The sequence below is a fragment of the Chelonoidis abingdonii genome, chromosome 4 (assembly GCF_003597395.2).
Source record: "Chelonoidis abingdonii isolate Lonesome George chromosome 4, CheloAbing_2.0, whole genome shotgun sequence".
Taxonomy (NCBI): Eukaryota; Metazoa; Chordata; order Testudines; family Testudinidae; genus Chelonoidis; species Chelonoidis abingdonii.
This window is the reverse complement of record NC_133772.1, coordinates 115132426-115145187: the sequence shown is the minus strand read 5'-3', so window position 1 is coordinate 115145187 and position 12762 is coordinate 115132426. Positions and strand designations below refer to the sequence as shown.

The 12762-nt window shown below is 37.0% G+C and overlaps 1 protein-coding gene across 3 annotated transcripts in view; it reads left to right on the top strand.

The window, feature by feature from the left end:
* Window positions 1-12762, top strand: part of CEP128 (centrosomal protein 128) — a 430997-nt gene that overhangs the window by 146777 nt on the left and 271458 nt on the right. For 2 of the 3 annotated variants that reach the window (XM_032801915.2, XM_032801917.2), the window contains exons 16-17: window positions 6787-6963; window positions 10457-10516. In XM_032801915.2, the coding sequence (XP_032657806.1) occupies window positions 6787-6963; window positions 10457-10516 (237 nt within the window). Of the gene's footprint in view, window positions 1-6786; window positions 6964-10456; window positions 10517-11466; window positions 11587-12762 lie in introns of those variants that run through there. The other variant, XM_075065602.1, reaches the window with a different exon arrangement.

Here is a 12762-nt window from a genome sequence, read left to right as displayed (position 1 = left end):
TCCCTGATTGAACTAACCTCGTTATCTCTAGCTTGCTTGCTAGCATATATATACCTGCCCCTGGAAATTTCCACTACATTCATCTGACGAAGTGGGTATTCACCCACGAAAGCTCATGATCCAAAATGTCTGTTAGTCTATAAGGTGCCACAAGATTCTCTGCTGCTTTTACAGATTCAGATTAACACGGCTACCCCTCTGATACTTAATGTTTATTGGTATTTCTATGGATGATAGGACGAACTTGTAGCTTTTTGTATCAAAGAAGGAGTCTGGTCTTTTCTCTCTCAGTTGTAGACTTTGGCTCGGTTGAATTGATGGTGAGAACCTTTCACCTCTTCTTCTTTCGATGGCTGTCTTGGAAAGACAACAGGATATGACTTTAGGTGTGGTCAGTGTTGTGAGAGAGCCCCTGCCACCTTCTGGATGGTGAAGGTCTTTTGTAGGTATCAGTATTCCCTTATGCTGCCTGAGAGCACATGCTCACGTCTTCAAAGGCCAAAAGGGCATTACAGCCTTGTCATAATTTGATGAGATCGGTGGCTTGGCATCTTGATTTTGAAGACACATACATACACACTAGCCTAGAATCTTGAATCTTGTAACAATTCATTTATAACCGCAAACATGTCTTTCGAAAACAGGATTCAAGAAGGTGCCAAGTGGTAAACAGCTGGTACCCAAACTTCCTCTTAGACCCAAGACATGGAAGTCTTAATTGTTTAAATATAGTTAATGCGTAGTCAGTATTCACACAGCCACTCATTCCCACACATCCTTTTGACAATGTATTAATTATGACACTGGGAAAGTAACTCTAATAGGTGGGGCCAGAGTCTAGGACAAGCAGTAACCTCACCTTATAATAACCTTTTGTTTCCAAGTCAGAAAGCTGCTTCTAATATTCCTTTAATACTATCTTTCATTAAACATTTGGCCAAGCAAAGTTAATGGGCTCTGCCTCCAAATATGGCCTATGTTCCCTAAATTGATGTATATATCTCTCTGTTTTTTGGACTTCTTCTCAAACAAACTAAGTAGTTTTGATCCTTTTTACCCTGTTGTCATTGTTGATTTTACTTTTCGTTTGAAGTTGGATTTCAACTTGTGCTGCACTGAAATATGTGAAATGTGATTGTGTCCAATGCTACCCATGGTTTTTACAAAACTTAAATCTATGTCTCCTAATAATGTTTCACTGGAAAAAATCAAAGTAAATTTAAAAATGTGTGCAATTTAACATAGATCCATGGTCTGATTCTGCTTCATTGAAATCTGCAATGAAGTTCCCATTGACTTCACTTGGAAAAGAATTGGGCTTATACTTTAAAACATCAGTCACGTAGAGAAGTTTGACTTGAACTGAATTTCATATCATGCTGTTTAACAGACTAAAATGTTGTTGTTATAGCCCATCATGTTCTCTGATAATTATTTTCTTATGAGCAAATCAAAAATTGCACCCTATGCTTTCATGGCTATTGTGTGAACTATATGACAGAGTAATCTTGGGTTTTTTTAATAACACTGAAATTAGATTTAAGGGAAAATAATTCTGCCTCTTTTAAATAAATTTTAAGCTCTCATAGCCTCTTCCATCAGTATAAGAATTATGCTCTGAGTAAAGCTCTCATGTGGAAGATGTCACCAGTTGCAAACATACCTTGGCAATTAAGCATAAAATAATGTTTTAAGTGATTGTAATTTCCTTCCTTTGATATAATTCAGCAGACTTTGGGTTTGGTTCACTGCCCTGAGTTCTGTTGGCTTGTAGAGTAGAAAGTTTGCTGTGAATGTTGGGGATTGGAACTGTGAGAGCCACTGGAAAAAGAAGTCCCCCAAAACAATATAAAAAAAAAGCAAACACCCCACCTTGTTACATTGGTAGGAGGGAGCTTGCTGATACTACCGAGATAGTGGATGAGAATTAAGGAGGGAGCAAGGCCAAGGTATCTAGAAGATGTACTGTTTCAGCACACTCCTAAAAGCAGCCACCAAAGAGAATCTTAGCTATAAATTGAAGTTGCCCTTATTTTGGTGGAACCGTGGGCGATGGTGGAGACTGTGCTGCCACCTGTTCTTCCCCTGGGTTGAAATTCCACTTTGGCACAGCTTCCTCTTGTGAGTGCAGAGAATACAAATTGCACTTTGTACACCTACACGGTTGACTCAAACCTAGAAGTTTACTATTTTTACTTAAAAATCAGTGTAAATGGCAGCACTTGTAAGTGCAAGTGTATTTTCTACAGAAAACAATTAGATCATACACTCTGTAGCCACAGAGTTTGCATTCAGTGTTTTGGGTAAGAATTGTGCAAACATCTGTCCCTTCTACTTCACCATCATGCCTAAAACCTAATCTGGAGAGGTCAGGATTGAATTCTAGGGATAATGGGGTTGTTGAGTTTTCATATTCATTGAGTTCTTGGACTCTATTGGGACCGCTTACAAAGTACCAACTGTAAAGGCTATGCTTTTTGTGATGTAGACACTTAACCTCTTGTACTGGACTGAGATTACCAACTCACTGCACACTGGCCATTGAACTGGTCATTGGATAACTCTTGGTTGCTACATACAAGTTAAAGCTACATTCAAGTTGCTGTACAACAAGTTAAAAATTACTTAGACAAGTTAGATGTCTTCAAGTCACCAGGGCCTGATGAAATACATTCTAGAATACTCCAGGTGCTGACTGAGGAGGTATTTGAGCCATTAGCGATTATCTTTGAAAAATCATAGAAGACTGGAGAGATTCCAGAAGAATGGAAAAGGGCAAATATAGTGCCCATCTGTAAAAAGGGAAATAAGGACAACCCGGGGAATTACAGACCAGTCAGCTTAACTTCAGTACCCAGAAAGATAATGGAGCAAATAATTAAGTAATCAATTTGAAAATACCTAGAAGATAATAAGGTGAGAAGTAACAGTCAGCATGGATTTGTCAAGAACAAATAGTGTCAAACCAACCTAATAGCTTTCTTTGACAGAGTAAGAAGTGGTAAATGTGATATATCTTGACTTTAGTAAGGCTTTTGATACTATCTTGCATGACCGTCTCATAAACAAAGTAGAGAAATACAACCTAGATGGAGATACTATAAGTGGGTGCATAACTGGTTAGAAAACTATTCCCAGAGAGTAGTTGTCAGTGGTTCACAGTCAAACTGCAAGGGCATGTCGAGTGAGGTACCAAAGTGATCCAGTTCTATTCAATATCTTCATCAGTGAAGTAGGTAATGGCATGGAGAGTAAGTACACTTATAAAGTTTGTGGATGATACCAAACTGGGAGAGGTTGCAAATGCTTTGGAGGATAGGATTGAAATTCAAAATGATCCGGAGAAATGGCCTGAAGAAAATAGGATAAAATTCAATACAGACAAATGCAAAGTACTGCACTTAAGAAGGAACAATCAGTTGCACTTATACAAAATGAGAAATGACTGCCTAGGAAGGAGTACTGTTGAAAGGGATCTGGGGTTCAGAGTGGGTCACAAGCTAAATATGAGTCTAGAATGTAACAGTATTGCAAATATACCGAACCCATCCCAGGATGATATTAACAGGATTATTGTAAGGAAGACAGGAGAAGTAATTCTTACACTCTACTCCAGACACTCTAAAATTAGTGTAATGGGCTAAAACATCCCTCCTTGCTTGATGGCGTTGATCCTGCTGGGAAAGGATCAAGTGTCTTCTGGTTACACATTGAGGCAGTTGCTTACTCGAACTAAAGATATGGCTTTGTGCACAAGTGGCTTTCCAGAGAAAGAAGACTAAGGCAGTGGACTGAGCAATCAAGCCTGGACAGAATGTTTGAGCTAGATTTTGTTTCATTTTGGGTTCCTTATGACTAAAGCGAAAGACCAAGAAGGGTGTAAATTGTGACCAACTGCAGTTCTGTGGATTACCTAACACTCTTAGTCTTGCAGTATATCCTTTCCTCCCCCACTTCTTGTCTTTTAAATTTTCTCTAAATTGTCTTAATTATGTTGCATTTAATGGGACTCAGAGGGCCCACCTGGGAAGATCCAATTGCGGTATCATACCTTAGTTAACAGACTCCATACCTCACTATCAATGCCTTGATTTTTATTGTTTTTGGTCTCATTCCAACAAAAAGAGAGAGTCTGTTCAAAATCTTATACCTTAGGACTTCAGTGAGACTTGGCGCAGGTGTATAGATCAGCCTATGGAGATCCCTTTGCAGGATTGGGGCTTATTTTATTAATATTGGACCATTGTTCTTTCTTTGATATTTTAAATCCTGTCTACTTGATTGGGGGGGGGGGGGAGTGTGGGGAAAGTATATTTAAACCTGATCTAATTTTTTTAAAGTAATATTTTTGGTCATCTGTTTTATATTATCTGTCTCCCTATTCCCACCAGACAAGAATCAGTGAGTTCAATTTGGATAGGTGCAACATCACCAAACCATTAACTTTGTGAAGACTGCTCCCAGAGACTTTTTTCAAAAGGATTTGTTGGTGAATTTCCTGCTTTATGTGGGCTTTTGGGAAATTGGACTAGTGGTGAGGCACTGGGGCCCAATGTGTCCTGCTTTGTCCTTGTGCAGGATGGCTAGGGAGACAAGAAGAGGAAAGGGAGAGCTAGAATGCCCTCTGTTATTTTATCATTGTCTTTTCATTTATGGAACCACTATATTAATATTTTATCAGCACTGAGTCTTTTGAAAAGGAAGTATGCTATTTTTCCTAGATACTGTAATGGGATAAATATCCTGCTGCACATGCGCAGTAGCCTCTTACATTTTAGTAGCACCATTTATCTAGAAGGATCCAAAGTGAATATTTCCCAAAGGGAATTATTTCATCCAGCACTGAAATGCTGCCTATGCATGGAGAATCACAAGGCACCTGTTTAACAGTGCACAGCATCATAATTTATTTCAAGAAGTGTAAAGCACTGTATCCAGTTGAAACTGCAGGAGGAATTAAATAGGTAAAATGTAATTACCTGAATTAGAACCTGGCAAGGGCACCAGAAGTAACATTTCTACTTTCACAAAATAAAATAAAAATGCCATAAGAGCTCTTTAATGATCATGCATGGTTAGGTTGTTGGATTCTTGATTACGTAGCTAATCATAGATGTGCATAGGGTGTTTCAAAGGTGGAAAATACTAAATATTATTTCATATCTCACCTGGAAAGACTGTGGCTTGAACAACTAGACAGTGTATCCTGACATCTGACTGGGACATTGATTCAGTACAGGTAAGAGTATCACTTTCTGAATCACCCACAGCATTTACTGCAACACATAGTTCCTCCCCTCCCACTTGGCTGCCTACTGTATTTTCCATTGCGTGCATCCGATGAAGTGGGCTGTAGCCCACAAAAGCTTATGCTCAAATAAATTTGTTAGTCTCTAAGGTGCCACAAGTACTCCTGTTCTTTTTGCGGATACAGACTAACACGGCTGCTGCTTTGAAACTCTTGATATTGACAATTATAAATCCAGATAAGATGATGCAATTAATATTGTTGGTATTTGTGTATTGGATTTTCTATACTCTGCATTTGGAGTAAGCCACATATTGCAAGAATTCCACAGCTAATATTAACTGTCATCATAATACATCTTCAGAAATGTGACATGCAAAACACATTTTCTATCCTGGAAATACATAAAGTAAAGCATCTTGTGTCTTTTTCTTTAGCGATAGATACAGGAAATGTAAAGCAAAATTTCAAATTAAGGGAGTCATTTCTTTAAACAGGTTAGATTTTTTGCAGTGTACTGTGATGTTCCATGTTCAGTCTATATTGAGGTGGTAGAGGGTACTGACATTATAATGGTAAATAATGCAACCTTATTACCTGCATTAGTAGTATCATAGATCATAACAGTACCATTGACACACCTATGCTGGTAGTGTGTAATACACAAAGACTAGTAACTCTGCATTGTAAAATCCCTGTGATATTTTTGATGTAAAATAGCTGCTGTTTGTTTAATTTGGATATTTCTCTATTACAAAAGGTCAGGCTTCTCTACGGGACACCTGTCAAATTTGTTAGCTCATCTTAATTTCATAAACCTGTTGTGTTTTTTTTTTAAGTGAGCCATTCTGAAGGTATAATGTGCAGTGTAATACATGAAGAGGGTGTGTGTGTGTGTGTGTGTGTATTGCATAGTACATATAAGTACTGTGTATATATGTGGATATTCTGTTCAGAGGTTGCCTGAGATTACAGGAATCCCTGTTAAAAATAGTGTGTGAACAACTCCCCTTGCTTCCTCTCACAGGTTTGTCTGAAATTAAATTAGCAGTAGCTGGTATTTTTTTGGATTGGGTGCAAGAAAATACCAACTTATTGGTCATAATAATTTGCCACATTCTGCATGCCCCCTTGATTTATGAGGTTTAGTGAGCTTTCTGTGCTCAAAGTGCATATTGAAAGGTAGATTTGCTATGGTCTGTTAACAGAAATGTGTTTGAGCATGATAAATTTTCTCCATTTTTCCTTTTTATTTGGTTAAATTATTTCAAATCTCCCATCTAATATGGCAATAACTTGCCAAGGCAATAGGTCATTAAGGCAAGCTGCCTTATTTGCTAAAAATCTTCACATTTCCTGCCTATTTACTATGAAAGTTATTATCTTTTTATGTTTTGTTTTTTTTAATAAAGTTCTGAGAGCTATATGGGGAAATGTCCCTTTGCATTCTGAAAGCATAATCTAAAAAAAAAGATACTGGAGTTATGTTAATTTAATAGTAAATCTTTTTTTATTGTCATTTCATTCTTTTGCCCCAGGATAAACAGATAAGCAGTGAAGATGATCATTTGAGGAGGATGGAGGAGGCCAGATTACAGCTTAGGGATCAGCTGCGTTGTCTAGAGACAGAGCAAGAATCCATTCTCACCATGATAGGAAGTGAAATTGATGCAGCTTGTGAAATCCTTTCCAGAGACTCTGTGGAGAAGTTCAAAGTAATTATTAGTTTTCAATCTGCCTTAGATTTTTAGTTTGCTACCTAATAGGTAACTATAATGGAATTTTTATGCATGGCTGCTTGTAGTCACATTTTTGCTACAGATAGTTTATTGAGTAAAAGATTTCAAATATGACAGGTGACACAATTTAAAAAAAATATAGTATTAAGCGTGTTATGGAATTGTGGCATTATGCATTTTGCTATGTATCTTATAGAGAAATAACACAAGTCCCCTGATGTGCATCATCAGAAGTTATTATTTTCAGTTGCCAATCTTTTTCTTCATAAATAATGGTTTCCAGTTATTGTTGGTTGATGTGAAATGACCTTCCTGGTCGCAAACTGCATCATATTGGCTCAGGGGGGAAAATAACAGTGTTTGACACTGTACATTAAGTTTCTTACTGTTTTACTTGGAAATGATGTTCAGATCTCAAAATAGTGGGTCATATCACTAATGCTTTCATATTTTTGTCTTGTCTCTGTCATATGACAAGTAGTTAAAAGAGAAAGTGTCAGCATATTTCAATCCCTAGGGTATTTATTAATAGACCTCAGCATGCTGCTCTAGAAATTAATGAAGATAATCTTTGGTAAAGTATCTATAGTTTCTCAGTAAAGATTCAGAAACTCAGTTTAATAAAAGCAGCAAAGAGTCCTGTGGCACCTTATAGACGAACAGATGTATTGGAGCATGAGCTTTCGTGGGTGAATACCCACTTCGTCGGATGCATGTAGACGAAGTGGGTATTCACCCACGAAAGCTCATGCTCCAATACGTCTGTTAATCTATAAGGTGCCACAGGACTCTCTGCTGCTTTTGCAGATCCAGACTAACAGGGCTAGCCCTCTGATACTCAGTTTAATAAAGTATTCATTCTTAGATTCAAACTTTTTTTGTTTTAAAAATTCTGTTTGTTTAATAAGATTGGTAGTAAAACAGAAAACATTTCTTATGTTTATTCTTGTGAGCAGTGTGGTTCAAACTTAAAAATCATCATATATTTTCTAATATTACAAAAATGGAGAATGGAGATAGTTACACTTTATATGCTTTATACGTTAACACATGTTCTTTTATCACTTAATGCTGCATGGTTTTGAAGAGTCTAAATGTTGTTGCTACTGCTGTAGTGTACTTTCTTAAAAAAAGGGAAAATAGACTTTTTTTCAACATGGAAATTTCTCTAAATGTTTTGAAAATATTCAGACTCTGGAGTAATGAGCTGTGTGTGACATCCTGGTAGACAGACATCAATCTGTTTAAATGTTTCACCACATAATAAAGCACAAATTTCCTAACTTTCCTTCTTTCATGAACTCCCAAGTTCTGATTTCTAAAGTCTACCGAGCAGCACAGATGGAATTATTGTTTTAATGTACATGGTTCCTAGAAATTACAGTTAAGTTGGAATTTAAAAGTAATGCCAAAGTATGGAGGTTTTGTTTTCATTTCAAAAGAAAAGTTTGCATGTCAGTTTCTCCTGACTCATCCAGTTTCATCAAACCCCTTAAGTTGCATGCCATTGGCAAGCTTAAAACGTATCTGAGCCACTTGACCTTTGTTTTAGCCCATGAAGGGGTCATCATTTTTATTACAGCAACATAATTTCTTGCTCTCTTCCCATATTGGCATGGAGTAGCGGTGTTGTATGGAGGCAGTGCAAGTGGCTCTGGGAGAAGGAGGGGAAACATGGCTCTCACTGGACTTCAGTGATGCTCCTCTCTCCAGCATTATGGGTTCTGTCAAGGGCTCTGGAAAGTTTTAACCCAAGTCCTTTTCTTCTAGGAGTATCACTGCAATCTTGTTGTCTTGTGAGGGTTTAAGAGGAAGATAATGAGGCTATTGGAGGAAGCTAGAGAATCTCTAGTCTTCATCCACTGAATTCTCCCAAAAGCAAAAACCTGACCAAATTTGCTAATTGTCCCAGAGTGGAGTTTTAACTTAAAGAATTCTAGATAAACTGTTGGGATTTATTTTTTTTCAACCAGTCTTTTGCTGCCACATGAACTCCACTCTGCTTCCCACCTGCAAAAAAAAACAAAACCAAAAAACCCTCAAACATTTTGACTGTCTCAATATGCAAACCAGTACAAGAGGTACAGTTGTAGAACCCACTTAAATAGCGTTAAAGGAATAGACTTCTTCCAAAAATTTTTTTGACTTGCACGAAAGAAACCCCATATAGGCATACAGCAAGGCCTCTTTGCATGAATACCAGATAAAAGTATCTCAGTCCAACAAGTATTATAAATTAAACAATAAATAAAGTCAGACCACTTTGAGATGGAAAAGAGCAGGATATATAAGGCATGATACAGGTTTGTTCTCTACAAAAGAGGATATGTCAGATGTTAAATGGACATTGAACTTAACTAGACTTCCATTAAAAATACAGATCTATGCAAAACACAGATTTTTTTTCTACTTATTTAAAAAGAAGTAATGAAAAACAACCCACTAAAAGGAATAGATGTGTTTATTAAAAATGTAGAGGTTTGGTATAATATTCCCATATTAGCAAGTTTTAATTTATGGTATAGTTGGATTTAAAATGGATTGGTGGAAGAGAGTTATGGCAGACCACCTGATATGATTTGCTAATGAAATACCCAGTACAGGTTTATCTTCTGTCTTCCTTAGTAATTTTATTACCTTAATATACAAGAAGGGATATGTAAGAACTTGTAATCATCAATCTCAAATACATGAAGTAAGTATGGTATCTTATAGCTGGAATAGAAGATAACACCACCACAATGGAAGAGCAAATATTGAGTTTTTATTGGTGCCCACTGTACATTTCTCTCACTCTGTGATAAAGCAAGAAATGTGTAATTAAATTAAGCAGTCAAACTCTCATGTTCTATTCCAGAAGAAAAGCCAAAATGCTAACAATGAAATCACAAGCAAGAATGACTTGTACTACTTCTGTGCTACACAATGTGGTGCCATACAGTCTGGAGGAAATGAGGTTGGATGACTGAACCCAGTCTTTTTAAAAAACAAACAAGCAAGCAAGCATTTTAACATGTGATTGAGATCAATAGTTGTAAATTGCATTTCCCTGTAAATTAAACATAATTTTCACAAAGGGGCACCGAGAATATATATCTTGATGCATTTTTGTTGGTACAGTACAACTATAATCTAATAATAATACATTTAAGCATTTTGAGGTTGTTATAATCACATACTGTTGTAGTGATCATATGGATAAAGTGGGAAGAATAATAGAATTACTATGTACCAAATAACTGTTGATCTGAGTTGCATTTTAAACAAGAATTATACTGATGACACTGCATTCTTTATCCTGTAAACATTAAAGTTTAATGTGACTGATATAAAATTAAACAGCTCTTTAAAATATTTAGGAATAAACCATCCAACACTGATCTTTAGTAATGATTTTTTTGAACTAGTGTGCTCATTTTGTTGAGTAAATAAGAAAAAATTCCCCTTTGTGTCAAATTTTTTTTTCCAGGCAATATCACTTACACCTGGGTTACAGAATGACCCTCATCGCTGGTTAGCAGAAACAAAGGTAACATCATCTATTGGATATTACTAGATAAAATAATATTTAGCTGATTTTGGTCATTAAAAATGGTATTTGAAAATTGCAGTTAAAAAGGGGTGGAGAAAGAGAGAAAAAGAAAAAATTCAAAAACCTGTAACATTTCTCTGATAGGTGTATTGATATTTCCAGCTTGGTGACTGGCCTTTCAAGCCAATAGATGCTAATGATTTTTTTCAGCTGAAGATCTTTGGCTATCTCTTGCTGCGTGGCCATAGGGGATTTCCAGTGTAAAGAAGTGTCACCATATTTCTGAAGGGTATCAGGTTTTGGCCTTTTTATTGGCTGTTGTGGTCCTTAGCATCAATAAGCAATAGATATTTGTAGAGCCAAATTTACAGCATTTCTCCCTTATTTGTGCTCACTAAATTTGAGCACAGCCAAATCCTGAGCACCCAGCAAAACAAATGCATTTGTGGGTGAAATGATGGAAGCCTGCTGAAAATATGATCCTTTGGTTCTGGATTACCTTTTCTCTTTAATCAATTCTTTTGGAGTAAAACATGTTAAGTTTATAGTCCACAGGCATGCTTCTTTCTATACAGTTATAAGAAAAGCCAAGACATGTTTGGTTGTAAAGCAGTTTTGTTTATATCTAAAGGCTTTTAGACTGGATTCTTGAAAAACGTGCTATTTTCCTTTAATCCTTCTGCTAAAGCCCATGACTCTCATAATGTGAGTACACACATGCTTGGAAATCTCTTATGAGCCTGCCAACTCTGGCATGTGAGTGTATTGTAAGCTTTCATTTCTGTGCCTCAGCTTAATGGTTCAAAGAGATGACTGGTAACTTCTTACCCTTGCTTTTTTCTTTGCAAGCCCTGTAAGCAGTTTTATCCAGTATCTTTTAATAGGATTAAGCTTCTCATGATTAAAATAGCTTTTATACTGCATGAAACAAACCTTTCTCTCTGCAGTGTAAAAGGGTCATGGCAGTGGAAGAAAAGTTGACCAATTGACTGAGAAGAAATTAAATCTTTTTGCTAGCAAGATGGCTTAAGGTTATTGATAGGCTAGCATGTAATACACATAGATCAAGAATGAATATCACTAGAAATAATACAGATAAGATTTTGAATCAAGCACTGTACAGGAAACAGTCTCCTATTCAGGTAGGTGCGGCTTACATCCTAGGCAGTAATAGAAGGACCTTTCAAAGGGCATTTAGTAATTGTTTTCATAAATCTGCCAAATGAGTTTCTTTAGTTATTGGTAGAGGAGACCTGAAATGAAGGGGAATAGAAATACTGCACTTCTGCAAAATTGCACCTTATATATAAAAGGTTATATTTCTGGGCTGAATTTCTGATCACCTGGAATCCCTTGAATTCTACTTCCAGGTCACTACATTTGCTGATGAATATTGGAAAGAAGGGGACTTTTGTTTGTAACATTTCTGAAATCTAAATTTTGTGTTCCCTGGTTATTCTTTGAATGATTGCATATATGCATTCCACTCTTATTGTCAGTGCACCCACTGCAGTGTGTGGCTGTCAAAAACTTTTCCCCTCAGTGGTATCTGTTGGGTGACTGGAGTTCCCCATGCTGTATTACTCCACTGTGTGTAGTTATAAAAGGCAGAACTACTGTTAGCCCCCCCTAGTTCCTTCTTACCGCCCTTGATTGTCATTAGAACTCTGTTTTCTACCAGAACTGTTATTTCTCTCAGCCTTTTTGAATGTAGTGTATAGTGTTAGCCTAGTCTTAGTAATGTTATGAAAGTAAGTTTTAACAGTATTACAGATATTTTTTTAAAAGGTTTTTTTTTTTTTTTTTTTTAATTCTTGTTTTCACTGTTCAGGGCTTTTTCTATGAACGACACCAAAGTATGCCTTGGTCATTAGATTTCAAGCCATGTGTTTTTGGCTCCAGGCCTATGCCCATGAGTAACCTGCACAACAGTTGCCTAAAGTGCTTGAGAGAAGCATATATGAAGAGCTGGTGCCAGGCTTGCAGGGAGTTTGAACCTAGGATGAAGAAGAATAAGGAGGCTAGGCTAAAATTCCTGCTGATTAAGGCAGTATTCAGGCCACTGTTGGTGCTGTTCCAGTCTGACTTGGTGCTGAGTACTGCGGTTTAGGTAAGCAGTGCATCTACTGCTGTGACCTTTGAATGGGTCCTGGCATGGGAATCTGGCCAGGACAATTGGACCCTGCCCTGGTTCAGTGGCAATTTTGGAACTCTTGAGGGTTTCCCCCAGCTTCCAGATCTTC